Here is a 23129-nt window from a genome sequence, read left to right as displayed (position 1 = left end):
AGAAAAGAACAAAACACTAGGGACAATGATTTGTCCCCAAAGGGATGCAGCTGATCAGAAGAGGGGGTCCCTGGAGAGCGGAGATGGATGGGGGCTGTTCCCCTGAGCCTGAGACTCAGACAGGGGAGCCCTGGCTTCCCAGGAGCCCTGAGGATGACAGCCCTGAGCCCTCAGGGACAGAAACCTGTGAGATTTTCTGCTGGACGTGCCCTACCATTTCCCAAGAGACAAGTCTCTAGGCCCCTTCTCGAGAGGCACCAGGCAGGGGAAGTGATGGCCGGCAGGAGTCTTCCACCCACACACACAGCACCCCTATCAGAGCTATTCTGAAAGCCGGGCCCCAGACCAGCTGCATGGAGATGACCCTGGGCCCTCAGGACTCAGACCAGACCCCCTCCCAGACTTTCCCCAGGCGAGCGCGCCCTGACCACCTACCCCTCCGTCTGGCCAGCAACCCTGCTAGGCTCGGCCACACCACCGCCCCCGCTTGCTGAGGCAGCCCTTTGAGGAAAGCCAGACTTGGTGGGTCCACAGCTCCCTCCCTTGCCAGCACCATTAATTCTCAAAAGAAAGTCAAACATTAGCCTGGGGAACTTAAGCCTTATATAAGTGCCCCCGGGGAAGGCACACACAGCTTCCTGGAACTGAACCGCCCAAAAACAGCAGCTGCTGCCAGGCCCCGGGACAGACAGAGGGCTCCGGCCGCATTCCACCGTCAGCCCCAGCAGAGGCAGCCGGGCGCAGCTACCAGGTGAGGAGGAATGGGGACCCCCCCAAACCCCCGCCCCTATATGCCCCCGAGAAACCCCCAAGGTCTGGCCTCACTTCCTTACTGCGACTGGCCAAGTCTCTTTTGCCCTTTGCGACCTGCCTGGGCCCTTTCTGCTGCCCCGGTCTGGTGGACCCAGCCCCAGAGGACAGCCAAAAGCCAGGAGGCTCTGGGTTTGGGGAGACCTTCCCAGCAGGCGACCCGGGCTCCGCTAAGCCTGCGTGTCAGCTCAGGGTGACCAGGGACCTCTCCACCTCCCCCCCGCCACCATCCGGCCCCTGTTGCCAATGTCCACGACCAGGCTCCTGGGTCCCAGCTGTGCGCCCTGCACCAGCCCGTGCACGAGCACATGTGAGCAGCCTCTCGGAGCACACGCAGACTCACGCACTCACACACACGCACACGCCCAAGCTCACACAGCTGCCCCTTACACTCCAGCCTCAAGACACACATCCCAGCAGACACCCCTGTGCACACGCACCTGGACACACACCACACCTAGGGCCCCATGCCTCGCCACGCCTCTGGGTATGTCCTCATGCATCCACGTGTAAATCTGTGGACACACACGCCTGAGCCCCACATCTGTACACGTGTATACACGCACTGTTCCACACACCTGTGCTCGCATGTACCCCTGGCCCAGCACAGAACCCACATGCGTACCTACCTCTCCCTGGCCAGGTGCCTTGCCCGCAGCTCTGGCTCCTCCTGCCCGGCGCCATGGCCTTCTCTGAGCTCATGGACCGAGTGGGCAGCAAGGGCCCCTTCCAGTTCCTGAACATGGTCTTGCTCGGCCTCCCAGTCTTCGGCCTGGCCAACCACTACTTGCTACAGATCTTCACGGCTGCCACGCCGGCCCACCACTGCCGCCCACCCCCCAACGCCTCCACGGGGCCCTGGGTGCTCCCCAAGGGCCCGAATGGGAAGCCTGAGATGTGCCTCCGTTTCATATATCCGCCCAATGCCAGCCTGCCCAACGACACGCAGGGGGCCACCGAGCCGTGCCTGGACGGCTGGGCCTATGACCTCAGCACCACGGACTCCATCGTGACTGAGGTAGGCCCAGAGGCGGCCCTCCGTCCTCCGCCCTCCACACACAACCCCCACCCTGCTGTGCTCAGGGCCAGGTGAACAGGCCTGGCTCTAGGCTCCCTAGGACTAGGACCGGAGGACAGGGCGCTGGGCAGGCAGAGAGGAAGGACCTGGGTGCAGACGCAGACGAACCAGAAAGTTTGGTTTCTTCACGTGTAGAGTGGCCAACATTGGCTGAACACGCAGCCCATTCCATGACAGGCACAGTGCTAAGCTCTGAGGACACAAAAATGCACTGTCCCCAATACCACAGGGTCCGCAGCCCTGTGGGGTAACATCAACGGATGGGAGGACCACAGAAAGAAATGCAAAATTACAACTTTAAAGTACTTAGGGCTGTGACCTTAGACCAGGGCCACTTAGGGCTGGACGTGGGGACCGGAGGGGGTGGGGGGGGGCGTTGGGGGGGCAGGCCCCGAGGAGAGTTCCCTGAAGAAGTGACCCTCGAGCTGAAATGAGAATGTCCTTCGAGAGTTCGCCAGGCAACAAGGAAAAGGAAGGAAATTCCATCCTGTGTTAAGGTCCCAAGATGGGAGGGTGTGTAGAGGAGGGAACCCTGCACAAGGTCGAAGAGTGCCCGAGCAGTTCCCGCAAAACCCCCAGAGTAACTCATGGGTTCACCTGCCATGCGTTCGGCCCTTTACTTACTCCCTGGTTTTTCCACCTGCTGTCTGCCAGGACCGACAGAGGTAAGTCTGACCCTCGACCTCGGATGAACGGACAGACCAGTCAGGAGACCACGGTGGGCAGGGGAGGAGGAGGAGGAGGAGGAGGAGGAGGAATAAGGAACAGGTGTTTGGGGAGGATCTGCAAACCGCCAGGCACATTTTGGTGCTTTGCAGACATTGTGATTCTCACCGCGATATCCTGCCAAATGTGATTTTAGCTCCTCGTACAGATCGTACTGATCAAAAAGACCAAAACTCAGAGAAGGGAAGTGAGGGTCCAATATCACACAGCCGGTCAGCTTTAGAACTGGGATTTAAGTCGAACGCTCGTGAGAGGCACGGAGGGCGATAGCTGTTTATGGCAGTCAAAAGGAGGAAGGAGGGAGCAACCACAGGAGTCTAGGGAGGCTTCCCGGAGGAGGCATGGCGTCTGAGCCGTGAACAGAGAGGCCACTGTTTTCATTCTCCCCTCAGGGACCATGAGCCCCTCACTGCCTCATTAGGAGAGCTGCATTTCCAAGTGTTTACCCTGCGCCAGTCCTGCACTGAGCGTGCTGTGGCTGCGGGCTCTTGCAATCCCAGGCCATGGCATGCGGAGCCTGACCTTTCCCAGCATTACCTATGCTTAGGACCTGGCAGAGGTGGGATTTAAATCCAAGACTCTCTATGTTCCCAGTCTGTATAACTGTTTTTCATGTATTTCATGAATATTTATTTATACATAAAGCGCTTACTATGCACCAGACCCTGTTCTAGGCCCTTTAGAAATATTAACACTTTTAACCTTGCTGACAATCCTGTAAGGTAGTTACTATTATAAGCTCATTTTTCAGACGGGAGGGAAGAACGGAAGCATGGGGGTTAAGGAGATCGTTCAAGTTCACACCATGAGTAAAAGGGCAGATTCAGATCTGAACACAGTCATCTGGCCGCAGAGCCATGCTCTGAACTATGACCTCACTGCTTCTCATAACCCTGGATTCTATGACAGTTGCCTTTTCTCCCCCGTGCCAAGCTCAGTGCCCGAAATGCAGCAAACAAACATTTACTAACAACTACATGCCTCCTACTGAGAACACAGAGTCATAGTCCACGTGCACCCGGCCTGCCCTCCAGGAACCCACCTCTCGTGAGAGACAGAGCCACCCCTGGGGGACCACTGGCAAGGGGGCAACACGCAAGCCTCCTAAGGCAGGGATTTCCAGGTGCTAGAACAGTGCCTGGCCCACAGGAGGCACTCTGTGAAATCAGTATTTGTGGAGTGAATGGATAGGTGCCCTGGGAGCCCAGGGTCGGGACATCTAACCAGCCTGGAGGCGGGCCCAGGAGGGCCAGTTGGAGTCAGCAATGCCACACTGGGTGTGACGAGGGAGAGAGAAAGCGGACAGGCTGTAGTGGGCAAGCAGGTCCCAGGCCAAAGCAACAGCGTGGGGTGCCGAATGCATGGTCACGGGAGCAGGACGAGAACAAAACAGTCAGGACTGCGGGAGACGGGGTAAGGCTGGAAGCGGGAGCCATGGAGCGAGGAGGCCGCCGGACCTGGGGCTGGAGAAGAGGAGGGCTGGCTTGGATGCTAAGGGGAGGGTGTGGCCTCTGTCCCCAGGCAATAGAGAGCCATCGAAGGGTGTTGAGCCAGAGAGCTGTGCGTTCAGATCACCCTCCAGGGAGATGCCTCTGACTACGGGGCGGAGAGTGGCTGGTGGAGAGTTTCTAGTCCAGGGGTAAGGAGACCATCAGCAGGTTGCCACAGGGATCCAGGGAAATGAGGATAAGTGGAAGGGACAATGGGAATAGATACCAGAGTTGAGGGAGTCAGAATCCATGGGACTTGGGGACAGAACGGACACGGAGATGAGGGACAGGGAGGGAGTCAAAGATGCCTCAATACCTATAAAGAAGTTTCCAAATGCATGAGTGACTTGCTGTACACCTGGCCCCTGGGAAATCAGAGAGGAGCGAAAGCCACCATCCATGTCCCCTGAAAACACAGAAGCTAGCCGGAGAGACGACAGTCGTGCAGGGAGGGGTGACGTAACTGTCATCACTACCCCTCACTGTGTGCTTGCCCCGTGCCTGACGGCTCTAAGCACCTGGCCCTTATTAACTCATTCAATCCTCACAACAGCCCTGAGGTTGGCACCTTAATTGTCCCATTTGTACAGATGAGGAAACGAAGGCACAGGTCCCCAGCCCCCTGGCGCACAGGTCCCAGGCGCCTGGCACACAGCACCACCATGTTTCATAAATGGTGGAGCCGGGAATTAAAGCCGGGCAATCAGGCTCCGTAAGACTGCATAACCCCACTCACAATCGGTCCCTCTGACCGTGCACCCTGCACCCCCCGCCCCATTGTTCACTGCTGGCGGTGCTTCCTCCAGGACAGGGAAGGTGTCTCTCCAGCCCATCTTTTCTTTTTTTTTTTTAAGGCGTATTTTTTTATTTTGAAAGACAGAGAGTTTGATTGGGAGGGGCAAAGGGAGAAGGAGAGAGAATCTCAAGCAGACACTGCACTGAGTGCAGAGACCGGCATGGGGCTCGATCTCATGACACTGAGATCACGACCTGAGCCGAAACCAAGAGTCAGGCGCTGAACCGACGGCACCACCCAGGCGCCCCTCCAACCCATCTTTCTCATCCCTGGGCCAGGTGTACAGTAAGTGCTCAGCTGACGCTGAACAGAGGCCACGTCCCCGTCAGAGGCCGGCAGGGGGACTCAGACCCTGCTGACTGCTGGAAAGGGCTTCCCCTCCAGGGTGCACGCCAAGTTCCAGGGAGCCTGGCCGAGAACAGAGGTTGCAGGTTTTGTACTTGGTCAAGCGTCAATTCACATCTGTGCCAGCCAAGTTCCCAGACACATCCCAGCGGGGATGGGGAGGTAGGGGGTGGCATCTGCATCCCAACAAATGCAGGGGTTCACCAGTCCTCAGGGTGCTGTTCCCTTTTCTCAGGCATGGGTCGGGCCTGGCTCCCTGAACTCTCAGCTGCGAGAATCCACGCAAGGGGTTCCTGCCCAGCCAGGAAAGCGTCCGTGGCCAGAGTCAGCGAGGCGCTGGTTCCCAGCATGGCAATTTTTCCGTGTGCGGCTCCACCTGCTTGGGGTGGGGAAAGCAGGGTTCAGTTTCCCATGGGGCGGGGGTTAAACGGTGGCCAGGCCTTACCTAGAGGTGGGTCTCTGGAGCAGAGGCAGGGTCCAGATGCACCAGCTCTGGGTGCAGAGGGTGGTAATAAAGGTGCGTGGCATCTGGCCACCAGCTCGGTCCAGGTGACCCCAGTTAGTGGAGGCTAGACTCCACCCCCGCCGGTGAACACCGTGTGATCGCGAGCCAGGGTCACGCAACAGAGTTCACAACCTGACTCTGCCCTTCACTAGGAATGTCACAAGACCAGGAGTCTTGGTTTGCTCATCCGTAGAAGGGAGGAAGAGACAAGTGTGCACACGACAGGAGACCCCGCAAGGACCACGTGAGCACAAGGCCCCTGCGAAGTGTCCGCTGTTGTAACTATTACGGCTAACAGACATGTCCTGAGGTTAGAGGGGTTATCCCCACCAGAAGAGTAGGGGGACCCCCAGGTAAAGGGGAATCCGCTGTCACGGCGCTTCCCAGCTCACCCGGGCCCCAAGGCTTTGCCACACTCCACGGTCTTCACCTAGCTGCCCCCTCGTGGAAACGGCAAGCCCGGGTGTGGGTCCCAGCCAGTGAGCTGGGGTGTCAGCCCCCCTCTCCTCTTCAGTCCCCACGTCTGTAGAACAGGATTACAAGGAACTTCCCTCCCGAGGAGGCAGCCCTGGAGAACCAGCCAGTGATGGGAGTGAGCACAGAACAGGGTCCGGCCGGACTGGAAGGAGCCTCCCTCCCCCTCTGATCCCCTAAGCTTTCCTGGCAGAGGCGAACACACATTCCTTTCTCGGAGTTCAGCAGTGATAAGGTCGGAATTTTTCGGAAAGAGCTTTACTAGGACATTAAGAGGAAACAAAGGCCTTTCTTTCAAGTCTGGAAAGTGTGGGGAGCATGGATTGTGGGCTCTGTGTAGCCCGCAGCTCCCACACCCCAGCACCTCAGCCCTGCAGGTGCCCAGCTCAGTCCGAGGGTCCAAGCAGGCTTGCATGCGCAGGCCCGTTCCCCCAAGGCCCCTGCAATTCCTCTCTGGGCCTTGAGCTTTCCTGTCCTGTCTCCAGGGCCCGAAGGGCTGGCCCCATGACGAGAACAAGGACGTGACGACAAGCGCAAACGCAGACAGGAACACACAGCATGATGCCGTTCCGGAATCTAGCGATAGGGTAACTTGACTAAAACTGCAGACCCCATGTGGCCCAGCCTGCGTCAAGGCAAAGCAAAGGAACGTAAACTACACTCTCAACACCTTTGAGACTAATCGAGCCTTCAGCTGTAGGTTTTCTTAACAAGGCCTTCTCAAGCGTTTCGTACAGCTAACCACACAAAAGCATGCCCAAAATGTCTCTAGGTATCTTTCCCTGCCCCCAGAATTCCAGGATGCCTTTAAAAATCTCTCCAGGTCTATTTCCGGTTCCCACATGGCCAGGCTCTCCCATTCCCAGTCACCTTCCAACACCACCTAGCAAGCCCACAGCTACTTCAAACGTGCAGGATCACACAGTGTATCTGTTTCCTAGAATTTCCATAACCAAGTACCACAAACGGGGTGGCTTAAAACACCAGACATCTATTGTCTCACAGTTCTGGAGACTAGAAGTCCAAGATCGAAGTGTAAGGATGCTCTCTCCCAAGGCTCTAGGGAGGAATCCTCTCTTGCCTCTTCCAGTTTCTGGTGGTTGTCTGTGATCCTTGGTGTCCCTTGGCTTAGCCAGGCATCCCTCCAGTCTCTGCCTCCATTGTCCCACAGTGCTCTCCCTATGTGTCTGTATCTTCTCTTCTTACAAGAGCACCAGTCGTACTGAGGGAAGGGCCCAGACCTACCCCAGTATGACCTCATCTTGACTAACTATATCTACCACAATGCTATGTTCAAGTAAGATCACATGCTGAGGTACTAGGGGTTAGGACTTCAATCTATCTTTTTGGGGGACACAATTCAACCCCTAGCAGCTGCACATCCCAGGTCTGAGCCCCCTGGATTTGTGTTGATCCACGGGGCAACCCTGGCCCCAGTGTTATCATCAGCTCTGGTGAGTTTTATTAACCATGAAATCTCTGGGAGCAACTAAGAGTGCCTTTGAAATCAAGATTTTTTTTAAAAGATTTTATTTATTTATTTGACAGAGATAGAGACAGCCAGCGAGAGAGGGAACACAAGCAGGGGGAGTGGGAGAGGAAGAAGCAGGCTCATAGCGGAGGAGCCTGATGTGGGGCTCGATCCCATAACACCGGGATCACGCCCTGAGCCGAAGGCAGATGTCCAACCGCTGTGCCACCCAGGCGCCCCTCAAGATTTTTTTAATATCTAACCACAAAGCACTTCTTCCAAGCTTTAAGACCTCATTTTACCATTCCCTAGTAGACAGTTTGCCATAGAAGTTTTTCCAGTGTGACAGTGAAGTTTTTCCAGTCCTTCTTGCTAACATGTGGTTATAGCTCCTGCGTGTATCGCCTAGACACTCTCCATCCTGACAGGTGCTCATTGTGACAGAGCAACACTGTCCTCCGTGTAGTATCTGGAGTGTGGACCCTATGACCTCTCATTTAGACATCAGCGTATCCACTAAGAACTACTAAGGTTCTCCATTTCTCTGTTCTGTGTGTAGAATGTTCACTCCTTCAATCCCACGAGTATTTACCAAGTACCTATTATGTGCCAGGAACTGTTTTAAGCAATAGAAGTAGACTTGTGAACAAAACAGACTAAACACTATGCCCTCATCAAAATAATAATCTTGAGGGAGGAACAAACACACAAAAAGGAACTGTGTAGTATGTCTCGTGGTTCAAATGCTATGGAGAAAATAAAGTGGGGTGGAGGAATGTAGATTGCTGGGAGTTACAATTTTAAATAGAGTGGTCAAGGAGGTTCTTGTTGAGAAGATAATGTTCGCACAAAGATCTGAAGGAGGCGAAGGAGCAAGCCAAGTGGCTATCTGGGGGAAGAACTTTCCTGGCCAAGAAAACACCGTATGCCAAGACTCTGAGGTGCCTGACATGTTTAGGGAACAGCAAGAAGACCAACTCTAGTGGAGTCCATGGGGGAGATAATAGTAGCAAATGAGAGCAGAGAGGTAACAGGGATAAATCTGGGAGCAGATTCTGCAGGGATTTATGGGCCATTAGAAGAATCTGGCATGTTTTAAAACTTGAGTCAAAGCCCATTTTAGGAATGGTATTTCCTGTACATTGCTCCATTTTCAAGTAGAAACTGGCTTGGGAACCGTTATTCTAATGTGTACCTAACAGCAAGTAGCATGGTAGAAACCAAGACCTGGCAGATCTGGTCTCAGACAGTGGAGAAGGGCAACAGCCTTAAACTAATCCAAATGGGTCTGACATTGACCCTCTCAGGATCCAAGCAGAATGATTCATTCTTGAGGCACTAAGTAACATGGAGGTTGAGGGGGGGATCAAATTTCCATTTGCAATTTCTGGTGGGATGTATCAGGATAGGCTATGCTGCTGTAACAAAAGAGTCAACAATAATTCAATGGCTTGCAGGTCACAGAAGTGGATCTCTTCCTCATGCAATAGTTCTGAGGTGGGAATTTCAGGTTGATGGGTGACTCTGCCCTATAGGGTCATTCAGGGACCCAGACTGACAGCAGCTTTGCCATCTTCAACTCATGGCTTCCCGAGTTGCTCTAGTTGTCACCATTCCCACCAAAAGGAAGGGAGAAGGCATTCAAGTCCAGACCAAGGCTTCTCAATCAAATGAGGTGGAAATAACATTCATTTCTTCCTCTCGCATTGCACTGTCAAGAACAACATGGCCCCCACTCAGCTATGGGTCACCTCGGAAATATGCTGCTTACTGTGGAAGGGGGAGGGGACGTGAATGAATTTAGGTGGACAGTAGGTCTTTACTTTAGATTTTCCTAAAGGAGCTTTTCACAGCATGCCACGAGGTACCAGAAGTCTCTCTAGACATCCTCTGGCATACTCCTCCTCACATCCCCTCACTTCCTCCTTCACCCTTTACCCTCCCATCTTGCCACACACATACTGAGCAGACTCCCTTCTCAGCCAGAAGAACGCACTGGGTTTGCTGGCCATGCTGGGTCACCCAGAGACAGCTGACCTGGAGTCTTCATCTACCCTACACCTCTTGCTTCCAGCAGAGGAAAGTGGAAAGAGCTCCCTGGGATGTATGGTTCTTCCCCCACACTGTTTCACTTCCAAAACATTCTTGTGAGACATTTCTAGTGAATAAAATTCTCCACTTCATTACACAAGTAGTTCAGGACAGATAGACAAAGGGTGCATGTTGGGGATTAGCAGGAGATTAGGCCAGACAGGTAGGCAGGGGCCAGAGCATGAGAGTTTTATAAATCTGTGTTAACAGAGCTTTCTCTTTACCCAAAGGGCAGGAGGAAGCCAGTGAGTGATTTAGGCAAGACAGGAACCTGACCTGAGTGAAGTTTTAGAAAGCCATTCAGGTTAGCAAGGGAAGCACAGATAGGAGGAACTGAAATCGAAGGCTAGGAGACCTGTCTGAAGATCACCACAGTAATCATCAGTGGGTCTCAGTCTCCTTATCTGTAGAATGGGGATAATGATGATTATAGTCATGCCCTAGAATAAGGTTGTCATGGGGACTAAAGAAGTTAAAGCTTGGGAAGCGCTTCCTTACATCAGTGCCTGGTGCATAGGAAGCCCTCCATAAAAATCAGCCTTTATTTTTAACCTTGCACCAAGATAGTAGTGGAAATAGAAGAATCCAGATTCCAGAAATATTCAAAAGTTAGAAACTGGAGGATGAAATGGTGGTGCACTGGAGAAGGATGAGGCAAGGGAAGGGCTCCTAACCACTGAGATTGAGACGCCACAAGGAGTGGGTGACAAATCACGTTGACTCTGAGGTGACCGTGAGACATCATCCAGGTAGAATTTTCAAGAAGGCAGCTGAATCGACTGGTCTCAAGGCCAGAAGAGAGGTTGGGCTGAAGATATGGATTGGAGTCTTCCTCATAAGATAGAAATTGAAGCCATAGGAGCAGGGGACATTTCCTCAGGAAAGTGGATAAAAAGAGAGAAAGATTCAGAAAGAGCCCAGGGGAATCTTTAAGGTATAGAGAGAAAGGAGCCCATGGAGGAAGAGGAGTGGTAAATCTGGTAAATTTGAATACCAGGGGGAGGGAGAGGTCAGCATCAGCAACGTCAAGGCCTGCCAACAGTCAGGGCAGGGAAGGCTACAGAAAGTTCCAGAGGGCTTAGTGAAAAAGACATCACGGGCGGCTTTGGCGAGCCAGTGGAGGGGCAGGTGCAGCCTTGAGCAATGAGCCGGAGATGGGCTAGGGTGACAGCAAGTATAGCTTCTCATTCCAGAGATTCAGCTTTGAAGGGAAGGGAGAAACAAAGTGAATGTGGACCGACGGAGTTTCCAAGAAGGAGAGACCTGAGAGACAAAGACAGAGGATATGGGATGGAGCGAGATGTCAACCATAGACCGGTGTCCCCATGGAGGAGAGGGAGAGACTGAGGCTGCAGGCCAGCCCTGACCTTGCACAGGGCGCAGGCAAGCTCGGAAGGGACGAGGGCAGGAGTTGAGAATAGACCTGGAAGTGACAGTTAAGCAGGCTCTACAAGCCACGCGCACCGGAGAGGAACTGTCATTAATGCACCACGGGTCAGGGACCCAAAGAGCCACAGGCAGACCCAAGGAGACCCGGGCCAGGCTGAATGCAGAACTGGCACTTGGGAGTGGGGTCCAGGCTCGGGAAGTCAGGTGAGGCCGCCGGGAGCGGGCGGGCACTGTGGGGCTCAGGCTGAGCCTGGCTGGGAGGACCGGTCTGGACCGAGACAGGCTAACACGACCTTTTTCCTGTACAGTGGGACTTGGTGTGTGACTCTAACAGACTGAAGGAGGTGGCCCAGTCTGTCTTCATGGCGGGTACACTGATTGGGGGGATCGTGCTGGGAGACCTGTCGGACAGGTGAGACATGGGGGCTCCGGAGGGGAGGCACAACCTATAGAGACATCCCATGTCACTCTGACAATCTATGCATCCCCCTCCCAAGAGGCAAAGAGCTGGGGGTGGGGGGGGGAGGCAGGAAGTACCATCCCTACTCTGTGGCCTTAGGCAAATCCTAATCCCTTTTGGGGCACAGCCTTCTTTCTGCCCCAAAGCCCTCCTCAGACCCTAGGGAAAGCCTCAAGGTTTTTAGACACGGTGTAGTGGCTGTGCGGCCGTGGAGGTGGGGTGCCTGGACTGTTCGGAGGTGGGGAGTCCCTTGACCTCTGCTCAGGCTGCTCAGCTGGGGGTAGAGGCTATCACTCATTAACTTGAACCTCTAACTGCAAACCTGCCAACAAAATAGCAATTACCAGTCTGGCTCTGTCTAAAGAGGGAGTTACATGCCCTGCCTAGCCCTTTGGAAGGTGGAGGGTCTGACCCTTTGCCCCAAGACCTGCAGAGTCACCGTCTCAGCTAGCGCACCATGGCTAACCCAGTCCTTCCTCTCCTCTGAGCTCCAGGTTTGGCCGCAAGCCCATCTTGACCTGCTGTTACCTGCTGCTGGCGGCCAGTGGTACTGGAGCGGCCTTCAGCCCCAGCCTCTCCGTCTACATGGTCTTCCGCTTCCTGAGTGGCTGGAGCATCTCAGGCATTGTCCTGAGCACCTCGATCTTGAGTGAGCCACAGGGGGAAGGGGCAGAGGAACAGGAGTTGGGGGACCCCGGCCTGAAGCCAAGAGCCTGGCTCAGCACAGGATCCCTGGGACCTTGGTCCCATCAGGTGCTGCCCTTCTCAGGATCTCAGAGGTCCCCTCTGAGCATAACCACAACAGTAATCAATACCGAGGACCCCTCCCCCACCCCGGGCCTGACATGATCCCATTCCGTCCACACACACAAGGAGGCGACACTGTTGTCCTCATTTTACAGAGAAGGACACTGAGGCAAAATAAGGGAAGTCATTTGCCTCTGGAGAGACAGTCAAGAGTGTGGGCTTGGGGGAGGTGCCTGGCTGGCTCAGTGGTAGAGCACGTGACTCGATCTCGGGGTTGAGTTTGAGCCCCATGTTGGGTATAGAGATTACTTAAAAATAATTTTAAAAAAAATCTTAAAAAAGAAAAAGAGTGTGGGCTTGGAAGTCAGACAGACCTAAGTTTGAGTCCTACTTTCTTGAGCCTTAGTCACAACATCTGTAAAATGGGGGCAATGAACCCTTAGGACCAGGGTCAGATTAAGTAGCTGATGGGGGGTGGGTAGGAGCTGGTGCCCCTTCATGGGAAGGTGGCCCAGGGCCCAGCACGATCTTAATCTGGTCCTCGGGCTCCTCCTGCAGATGTCGAGTGCGTGTCCATCCAGATGCGGGCCATCATGTCAACTGTACTGGGTTACTGCTATACCTGTGGCCAGTTCATTCTGCCTGGCCTGGCCTATGCCATCCCCCAGTGGCGCTGGCTACAGTTAACCGTGTCCATTCCCTTCTTGGCCTTCTTCCTGTTGTCCTGGTATGTGGTCTTCTCCTCTTCATCTTCCTCCTTACTCCCGCCGGGACCAAACAGGGGGAATCCGTGTCTGACCAGGCTGGCTGAACTCTCTCCCAGGACACCTCTGTCCCAGAGTCGGGAAGGGCATTCCAGGGAGGAGGAATTAATACACAAAGGTGTGCTGCAGGAGCAGGTGTCCGGGGGGCATTCGGTGGAGGAAGGGGCTAAGTTGAGATGCAGGGCACGGGGCCAGGCTGTGGAGAGCACAGAAAGCCAAGGAGCCTCTGCTTCTGGGGAGGGACAAAGAATGCCTCTGAACGTGTCTGCAGTGTGGAAAGACCTGACCAAGCTTCTGTTTGTGACACAAGGACGGACCCAAGTGGGTGGGGATGAGAGAGAGAAGGGACATGACTGTGTGGGCAGGAGGAGCCTCGGGGACAAGTCTGAGAGGCATTTTGAAGGACAAATCCACAGGGTTTGGGGACTTCTAGATTTGAGATACAAAGGAAAAGAAAGCCCAAACCTGGCGACCTGGGAGAATCGACGTGTCTGGGTCAGAGACCCCAAATAGGTCAAGAGCTCACAATCATCACGTCCAACCTAAGGACACATTGAAAACAGGAACTGAATCTCCAAAATGTAGTTTGTTTTTTTGTTTTTTAAGTAGGCTCCATGCTGGACGTGGAGCCCAACGCAGAGCTTGAACTCAAGAACCTGGGATCAAGAGCTGAGCTGAGATCAAGAGTCAGACAGAGAGTGACCCTTTACTGAGCACTTACTATGTTCAAGGCCCTGTTCTAGGCATCGACCTAAATAATCCCGATCCTCACGGCATCTCTGTGTGAAGGAGGCATCGCTGTCTCACTTGACAGATGAGGGAACAAGGCTCAGAGAAGTGAAGCTGTCTCCCAGGGTTACACAAAAAGACAGAACTGGGATGGGCCTCCATTTGAAAATGAGAATAGAATCTTCTAGAAGGGGATGGACAATCTTGCAGAAAGAGAGGTGGTCAGAGGTTCCAGGGTAGAGCCAGTGAATGTTCACAGCCTGGGATGGAAGCCGACAAGGAGCAGTGAGTAGGGAGGAAATAAGGGCAGAGGGTCAGCAGGGAACAGTCAAGAGTTCAGGCCCCTTCCCCTGGGATTTAGGACAAGCCTCACCCAGTCTTAGCCTCAAGATTTTCCTCAGCAAATGAAGATAATAATACCCATCACCCAGGGTCCTGAGTGCCTGCTCCACAGGAAGACTCACTGATTGGGAGCCACTGTTACTAATCTCGGGGAGGGGAGGATGGAGTTCAAGCCCTGGGTCCCTGTGGAGGCACAGCCACAGCTGACCCCCCCCACCCCCGCAGAGAGAACTTTTAAAAATATCATTCATTTCTCCCCGCACCTCCTCCTCCTCTGTTCCTCTTTGCCTAGTGACGCTCAGGGTCTGCTCAGGGCAAACCAAGCCCAAAAGTACAGCTGGAGGTGGGGAAAGGGAGGTCAGCTCCCCACTCGCCAATCCCAGGACCTCATGCTGCAACCCTACTACAGCAGAATTGGTCCTCTGCCTCAAACCCATCCCCAAGGCCATAACCCTAACCTGAGCCACCTTCTCAAGCGGCCCCAGGACTACAGGCCTGCCCCTTCTTCATCCTGGGGTGCAGTCCAAGGAAGGCTGGGGGAATGAATGTACAGGATCGTCCAGCTGTCTGGCCTTGAACATGCCGTCCCTTCCCCAGGATCCACCTGCCTTGGACTAGGCCCAAGGCTCCTAGCTAAGGAAGACACCCAACGATAACAAGTAGCTCAGGTAGGGGGCAGAGGAAAGGCTCTTCTGGAAGGGGAAGAAGAGAATGCTAGAATTTGTGCTGGCTGCAGGCAGTCCAGGTGCAAAGCTTGGCCAAGTTCAAATTTCACGAAATCTGCAGTAAAACAGCTCAGGTTTCTGGACCTCCTACCCCTGGGCCCTGTTGATATTGATGTTCTTCCGGCCCCTCCAAAAAGGTTCTGGCATGGGTGGAGTCACTGTGACTTGGTTCTGGCACCCAGGTGGATACCAGAGTCTGTACGCTGGATGGTCGTATCTGGAAAATTCTCAAAAGCCCTGAAAATACTCCGGCAGATGGCTGCCCTCAATGGCAAGAAGGAAGAAGGAGAAAAACTCAGTGTGGAGGTAGGAGCCGAGAGGGATTATAGTCTGGAGCAGGAACCCTCCTCTTGCCTCTGTTTCCCTGCTCACAAGCCAACATCACATCCAATGCCCCAAGCAAAGTCCCCTAGAGATGCCTGCACCTCCCTCCTTCCTTCCTCCTGCCCACCAGCTGATCACTAATGGCACCCCCCCCTTCCTCTGCCCCAAGGATCTCAAAATCAGTATGCAGAAGGAGATCTCCTTGGCCAAGGCCAAGTACAGCATAGCTGACCTGTTCCGGACACCCAACATGCGCCGTGTGACCTTCTGTCTTTCTATGGCCTGGTAACCCACCACCCCTTGCTGCCCACATCCTAGCACCTCTGCCAAACAGGGGTGATGAACAAGGCTTCTGGCAGGTTCTCCTAAAGAGAAGGCCTAGGGCACTTGCAAGAAGAGTCAAGAGATCCCCTCCCTGGGCTGCCCCAACCCAGCCCCAACCCTGGAAATAAATCTCCTGTGTCCCTGCCACACACCTAGTTCTGGCCATCAGGGTCTGCTTCCTTGTCAGGTCACACCCATCCCACCCACAGGCAAATGCTCCAAACCCCTTCGCAGCTCACAGCTCACATCCCTGCCATGGCAGTGTCCCCATTCTATGCCTCTTCATCACTTCCCCCACTGGTCCAGCTCTGCCCTCTGGGACCCCACAGAGCGAGGCTGGCCCTCAGGGCTTGAAGACAGAAAGCATGCTTCTCCAAGTCTTCTCTTCTGTCTGACATTCTACAGCTCCTGCAAAGCCCTTTCTGTGACCTGGTTCTGAGACCCTTCTTTATCCGTACATGAATAGGGTCCAATACGTCCAGGGACTTCAAAAGGGATCCCATGATTCTGAGAGGGAAAGGGGAGGCATCTGACCTAGGGGCACAACTTGACTCTCACCTCTCCCATTCTAGATGTTAAACTATTACCCAACCAAGAGGGATCATTTACTACTTCCTTTGGTCTCCCAGAGTCCCGCCAGTTCTGATATTCTCTGGAGTCAATTATGTGGCTTCTTTGCCACCCTAGACCATGCCCGTGTCAGACATAACCAATCCATCCCAGCACTGAGCCCAGACACAACCTCAGAGAGCTCAAAACAGCTCTCCAGCAGCCCCTACCGATTAGCCGCAGTTGGGATAAGAAATGAAACTATTGGGTCATCATCCCGATGACCCAATGACCAGTTTGGGGAGAGACCCCAGTCTGGCTGCAGGTGCCAATCAATCACTCCCCTCCCCTCAGGTTTTCCACTGGTTTTGGCTACTACAGCCTGGCCATGAGTGTGGAAGAATTTGGAGTGAACCTCTATATCCTCCAGCTCATCTTTGGTGGGATCGACATCCCCGCCAAGTTCATCACCATCCTCTCCATAAACCATCTGGGCCGACACATCACCCAGGCCAGTACTCTCCTCCTGGCAGGGGGGTTCATCCTGGCTCTCATCTTTGTGCCCCCAGGTGAGCAGCCAGGGCCAAGCCAGAACCCTCTGGAAGAGGCCCAGCATGTCTGTGGGCATCACAGGCTGCCACAGGCTGGGAAGTGGGGTGCCTAGGACCCCAATTCTGAGGCTCTGCTCCTAATTCTCTGTGTTACCTTGAGCTGGTCCCTGCGCTTTCTGGGGCTTATCTAGAAAATGACTCAGTTGGGCTGGATGATATCAAAGCTCTTTTCCAGATCTGACTCAGGCTGGGCAAAGTATGGTGGTGTCTGACCAGTGTGAAGGATTGCTCAGGAACTGGGCATGGCCTGGTAACATCGCTACAGAAGACAAGCTGGCATGGGAAAACCACAGAACTCAGTGCTTGGGGAAGACCCCACAACCTACGCCCACCACGACCCTGGAAAAGCCACTTTTATGTGGATGTTTGTGTGTTGATACACCCATATCCTTCCAAAAGAACTTGAGCTATTTTAGGACAAGCATATATACAACAAAATATGGGAGTAGGGAATCAGAGCCAGGGAGAAACGCAAATGCAGCAGGACAGCCTGCAAAGCACTAGAAATAGCAGAGGGACTATTACTCAGCTTTAAATTTAGATCTGAGCTTTCCAGCAGCCAAAGCAAAAAGGGAGACAAAGTCCACTGAGAAGGGAGAACACTCAGGTGCTCCTGAGCCCAAGGCCCATCGCATTTTCTTCCCGGTGCAGACTTGCCGACCCTGAGGACAGTCCTGGCTGTGTTTGGGAAGGGCTGCCTGTCCAGCTCCTTCAGCTGCCTCTTCCTCTACGCGACCGAGCTGTACCCCACAGTCATCCGGTAGGTGCTGGGCTTGGGACTGGCCCAGCCAAAGGATACGGGGTCAGGTGGGATTGTGGCGTCCTCCTGCCCCGGCCCAGGGGGTCCCAGAGCTATCCTTTGAGAACTGCGCACAGGCTGCCAATCTCTGCTCTGGACTCTCCCAAGGCAAACAGGTATGGGCATAAGCAACATGTGGACCCGTGTAGGAAGCATGATGGCTCCGCTGGTGAAAATCACAGGGGAGTTGCAGCCCTTCATCCCCAATGCTATATTTGGGACCGTCACCCTCCTTGGAGGCAGTGCCGCCTACTTCCTGCCTGAGACCCTCAATCAGCCCTTGCCAGAGACTATCGAAGACATAGAAACGTGGTCAGTCCCTTGCCTCTGGTCCCAGGGGAACTCCTCATTGGGGAAGCAGGTCCAGACCCGGGGCTTTTCCTGAGATCTCTCTCCCTAGGTCCTGCTGGGCAAAGAAACCAAAGCAGGAACCAGAAGCGGAAAAAGCATCCCTGAGGATCCCTCTGCAGCCTTGTGGACCAGGCCTGGACCCCAGCTGAGGGCAACGAAATTTCCCTGCCCTCCAGAAAGGAATCCTAGCCAATTCTTCGCCTGCCTCTGGGCTCTGAGGGCACCTTGGGGGGCCCTGAGCTGGTCTATGCTCCAGCCCAAAGGTTTGGCCACAGGCCTTCCCATGCCCTACCCTTGTCCTCATCCTCCCTCAGCCCAGGCCTTGCCATTCTCCTGTCCGGCCCTCCCCCACTTGCCACCTTCCCCCATTATTCCAGCCCCCTTCCCCTGAGGTCCCCTCAGGCCCCCTGGCTCAACCGTAAACAAAGACGGCTTCCCTTTCTTGCTCCCCACCTCTTTCTTCGATGGGAGGGTTCAATAAATGGCAATGAACTCAAGCCACACTGCTCAGGAATGGTGGTGGCATGGAGAAGGGGCTAGGCCACCACGTGGACATGTGTGTTGCATGCAGGGATAGGCACATGGATGCGTAAAGGCTGGGCTGATGGGAACCTGTGTGCACACGTGTGAGTGCTCAGAGCTACATATACACCAAGGCTGCAACAACAACATGCCACAGACAGACCACTTAAACGACAAACGTGTCTTCCTCCCAGTTCTGGACGCTGGGAAGTTCAAGATCAAGGTGCTATCAGACTCAGTCCCTGGTGGGAGCCCTCTTCCTGTCTTGCAGACGGCCACCTTCTCATTGTGTCCTCACTTAAGACGGAGAGTGCAAGAAAAGCAAGGTTTCTGCTGTCTCTTCTTCTGAGGACACTAATCCCACCATGATGCCCCACCCTTATGACCTCATCTAGCCCAGTTACCCTCCAAAGGCCCCACCTCCAATTACCATCACACTGGAGGTTAGAGCATCAACATAGAAATTTGGGCAAGGCCGCAATACAGTCCATAGCAAGTCCTGTGCTTGGAAATACCCTGTGTGCATGTAGCGTGCGTGTGAGCAGAGGACGAGACAAGCCCACTGCAGACAGAAGCCTGCGCTCCTCCAGGCCCGATCCGATCCACCTGCTTGCCCCAGGTCTCTGATCCACGTTCCAGGCCCATGCCGCCAGACAGCTCTGTGTCCTATTCAAGTGAGAAAACCACAGCCATAGCCAAAGGCCGCCAAAGTCACCCCATGTTCCCTGAGTTCCCTCCAATCCCAGCAGAAAGTCAGTCCTCCCACTGGGGGTCTGCATCCAGCCCCTCTAGAAGGCAGCCTTCGGACATCTTCCCCCTCAGTTCTCCTCCACCCATTCGCTCTCTCCTGGCTCACTTCTCATCACCAGTCAGATAAGCTCCCACCTCTCCTATCTTAACAAAAACCAACCAAACCAACCAGCCCTCCTTGGAGCCATATCTCCCTGCAGGGGCCACACTATCTCGAAATTTCTCCCCTTTGCAACTAAACTTTATAAAGGAGCTGGGTGCCTCCCTGGCTTGTACCTTCTAACCTCGTACATCTTCAAACTGCACTCTGGCTCTCTCCCCCTTTCCCCGAGACAGCTGTCGCATATGGCACTCAGCACCCCCAGCGCTGAACCCACAGGTCATTTTCATCCCGCCTGCTACTTGGCCCCTCAGCAGACTCGGGTTCTATTGGCCACGCCCTCCTTCCCTAGTTTCTGAGATGCCAGGGACATGCAGCTCCCTCCCACACTGTGGCTGCTTCTTCAGAGTCTCCTGGAGGGTTTCCTGTAAATGCTACAAAATGCAGCTTTGCCCGTCCTGCTCCCACCCCTTCCTCAAAGGTCAACATGCCCAGAACCTGCCAACTGAACAGTTACATGACCTCCACCTCTGGTCATGACCGACTGGACCAGAGGGCCCTCCTGATCCAAATCGTGTTCATCATGTGTTCCCTCCTGGGCTGGGGATCTGAGTCACAGAGGTGCTAGTCCATGCCATGGTCCTTGTCCTGGGAAGACAAGTTAGCATGAGGATGGGCTGGCCCAGATGCAGGAGGGTCAGAGAAAGCCAGTTGCAGAGAAAGAACAAAGCAAAGCGCACAGAGAAACAGAGAACCAAAGACACGGGGGCCCAGATAAAGAGACTCGGTGAGAATTTCACACTGATTCTTAATGGATTCCAGGTCCCAGGTCCCTGGATATACTTTCTGGCCCTGAGCTCGAGAAAATATCCTGAATTCTCGAATAGCTTTTGTTTTGTTTAAGCTAAACTCAAGGGTTTCCAAACCAAACAATTCCAAAAGTAGCTCCTCTCCGTCTATCGTCTCCTAAACACTGATGTTCCCCAGAGTTCTTTCCTAAGACCCCTTCCTCAAATATTCTTTACCATCACTGTCTGGTGGAAATGTAATGCAAGCCACTTATGGAATTTAAAATTCCTAGTAGCTAGTTCTTAAAAAGAGGTAAAATTAATTTTAAGCGTGTATATATGGTAATATATTTTATTTTATATTTATTTAACCCAAAGTATCCATATATTACCATTTCACAAGTAATCAACATAAAAATTATTGATAAAGATATTTTACAGCCTTTACTGTAACCTCTTTGACATCGGCCACAGCAACTTTTTTCATGACACATCTCCAAAGGCAAGAGAAACAAAAGAAAAAATGAACTTGTAGGACTTCATCAAGATAAAAAGCTTCTGCACAGCAAAGGAAACAGTCAAAAAAAACTAAGAGGCAGCCCACAGAATGGGAGAAGATATTTGCAAATGACACTACAGGTAAAAGACTGGTATCCAAGATCTATAAAGAACTTCTCAAACTCAATACACGAGAAACAAATAATCAAATCAAAAAATGGGCAGAAGATATGAACAGACACTTTTCCAATGAAGACATACAAATGGCAACAGACACATGAAAAATGTTCAAAATTATTAGCCATCAGGGAAATTCAAATCAAAACCACAGTGAGATACCACCTTACACCAGTTAGAATGGCAAAAATGGACAAGGCAAGAAACAACAAATGTTGGAGAGGATGTGGAGAAAGAGGAACCCTCTGGGAATGCAAGTTGGTAGAGCCACTTTGGAAAACAGTATGGAGGTCCCTTAAAAAGTTAAAAATAGAGCTACCCTATGACCCAGCAATTGCACTACCAGGTATTTACCCCAAAGATAGAGATGTAGTGAAGAGAAGGGCCATATGCACCCCAATGTTCATAGCAGCATTGTCCACAATAGCTAAATTGTAGAAGGAGCCAAGATGTCCTTCAACAGATGAATGGATAAAGAAGATGTGGTCCATATATACAATGGAATATTACTCAGCCATCAGAAATGATTACCCAACATTTGCAGCAACACGGACGGGACTGGAGGAGATTATGCTAAGTGAAATAACTCAAGCAGAGAAAGCCAATTATCATATGGTTTCACTCATTTATGGAACATAAATAGCAGGGAGATCAGTAGGAGAAGGAAGGGAAGAATGAAGGGGGGGTAAACAGAAGACGGAATGAACCACGAGAGAGTATGGACTCTGGGAAACAAACTGAGGGCTTCAGAGGGGAGGGGGTAGGGGGATGGGATAGACCAGTGATGGGTATTAAGAAGGGCACGTATTGCATGGTGCACTGGGTGTTATACGCAAACAATGAATCATGGAACACTACATCAAAAACTAAGGATGTACTGTATAGTGACTAACATAACATAATAAAAAAAAAGCCATCATCATCAAAAAATAAATAAATAAATAAAGTTCTTGCCCTTAAAAAAAAAAAAGATATTTTACAGCCTTTAATTCATATTAAGTCTTCAGAATCTGGTGTGTGTTTTACGCTAATAGCACATCTCAGCTGGGACTGGCTCAGTTCAAGTGCTCAGCAGAGCTCATGGCTACCATATCAGACAACTCAGAAACACTCAGGGCTGCGATTGTCAGCCACAGAGTTCACTATTCTCAAATCTGTATTCCGATGTTTGGAAGAGAGCTTAACAAACATGCAAGAGATGGGCGCCTGGGTGGCTCAGTCATTAAGCGTCTGCCTTCGGCTCCAAGCCCCGCATTGGGCTCCCTGCTCCGCTGGGAGCCTGCTTCTTCCTCTCCCACTCCCCCTGCTTGTGTTCCCTCTCTCGCTGGCTGTCTCTCTGTCAAATAAATAAATAAAATCTTTAAAAACAAACAAACAAACATGCAAGAGATCATGTTACACCCCCTGCTTCAACTTTTCAATGACTTCCCAGTGAGATGAAGTCTACGCTCTGTTACAAGGCCGGTCCGCTCAGGCCCCGACCTGCCTGGATGGCTTCAGTTTCAACACCCTCCACCTTGCACCCTGAAATCTAGCCTCATTCCACTCCTGTCAGTTCCCAGACTGCACCAGCCTCCCCTCACCCCCGCCTTTAGTACATGCCCAGCACTTGACTGCTTCCCATCCCTCCCCCACTGCACTTGGCTGGGGCTCAGAGGGCCACCGGGTGGCTTGGCTGGGTCTCAGCCTGAGAGGAGAATTGGGCTCAGTGAGGAACACGAGCCTCGCCGCCCCACCCCCCCATTTTTCAGCTGTCCAGAATTCCGGGTGGTTCCTGGGATGTCTTGGCTGTAACCATTCCTGGGCTGTTTCAGGGTGTTTATTGCAAAGACACCCAGGAAGGTGAAGGGAACATGCCCAGAAAAGTGCTTCCCAGTCACATGGTCAGGACTCCTGGTGAACTGGGATGCCCATCAGGGGGTACATGGCCCATTCCTCTTGCCATTCCCAAGTCCCCAGCCTGGATTCCACCCTTTCTCCACCTCTGCTGTTACTCTACAACTCCAGCTCCTTCTGCTTGCCCTACTCCCCACTCTCAGTCCCTGAGCTCAGCCTCCGACTGGCTCAGAGACTTGTCATCCAATATGGAGCCCCTCTCTTGGGCAGACTCGTCATGCCGAGCCACCTCATTGGTTACTCGCCTCACGTCCAGCCTTTAAGTGGCAGTTTGGGATGAATTTCTAATTTCTGCACCGTTCATTGGCCAGGGAAACCAGGCCATGAGACCTAAAACTCACAATTGGCTCCCTGCTCAGAAGGTTGCTATGTGCCTGGCAGGCATTGGAGTTTGCCTGACCTCTCTCCAGGCCAATCATTTCAAACTCACACTTAGGACTTGTGATCTGAGCAAAAATATTTTCTCTGACCTGTAAACCATTTATTTGAAAAGTCTCA

General features: G+C 52.9%; 1 protein-coding gene across 6 annotated transcripts; it reads left to right on the top strand.

Moving 5' to 3' along the window:
* The first annotated feature begins 467 nt into the window (after positions 1–467).
* Positions 468–18397, top strand: SLC22A8 (solute carrier family 22 member 8). 6 transcript variants are annotated; one of them, XM_026487738.4, is made up of 11 exons: positions 468–751; positions 1454–1828; positions 11484–11587; positions 12130–12284; positions 12941–13109; positions 15125–15248; positions 15436–15551; positions 16494–16708; positions 17402–17510; positions 17658–17861; positions 17950–18397. In XM_026487738.4, the coding sequence occupies exons 2-11, from the start codon at positions 1493–1495 to the stop codon at positions 18047–18049; spliced, it is 1632 nt and encodes a 543-aa protein (XP_026343523.3). In that variant the 5' UTR covers positions 468–751; positions 1454–1492; the 3' UTR covers positions 18050–18397. The 6 variants fall into 6 exon arrangements, with proteins under 6 accessions (XP_026343523.3, XP_044235846.3, XP_057173390.1 ...); XM_044379913.3 differs by having other exon boundaries at positions 629–751; positions 1575–1828; XM_044379911.3 differs by lacking the exon at positions 15436–15551 and having other exon boundaries at positions 628–751; positions 16494–16650.
* The last annotated feature ends 4732 nt before the right edge of the window (positions 18398–23129 follow it).

Source organism: Ursus arctos, unplaced genomic scaffold, assembly GCF_023065955.2.
Source record: "Ursus arctos isolate Adak ecotype North America unplaced genomic scaffold, UrsArc2.0 scaffold_23, whole genome shotgun sequence".
NCBI lineage: Eukaryota > Metazoa > Chordata > Mammalia > Carnivora > Ursidae > Ursus > Ursus arctos.
This window is presented reverse-complemented; position numbering and strand designations above follow the sequence as displayed.

Excerpts from the sequence above, each read along its gene's own strand:
- SLC22A8 (XM_026487738.4), top strand. The coding sequence starts at position 1,493 with ATGGCCTTCTCTGAGCTCATGGACCGAGTGGGCAGCAAGGGCCCCTTC. Across the intron at positions 1,829-11,483 it reads CGGACTCCATCGTGACTGAG|TGGGACTTGGTGTGTGACTC; the intron begins GTAGGCCCAGAG and ends TTTCCTGTACAG. Across the intron at positions 11,588-12,129 it reads CTGGGAGACCTGTCGGACAG|GTTTGGCCGCAAGCCCATCT; the intron begins GTGAGACATGGG and ends TCTGAGCTCCAG.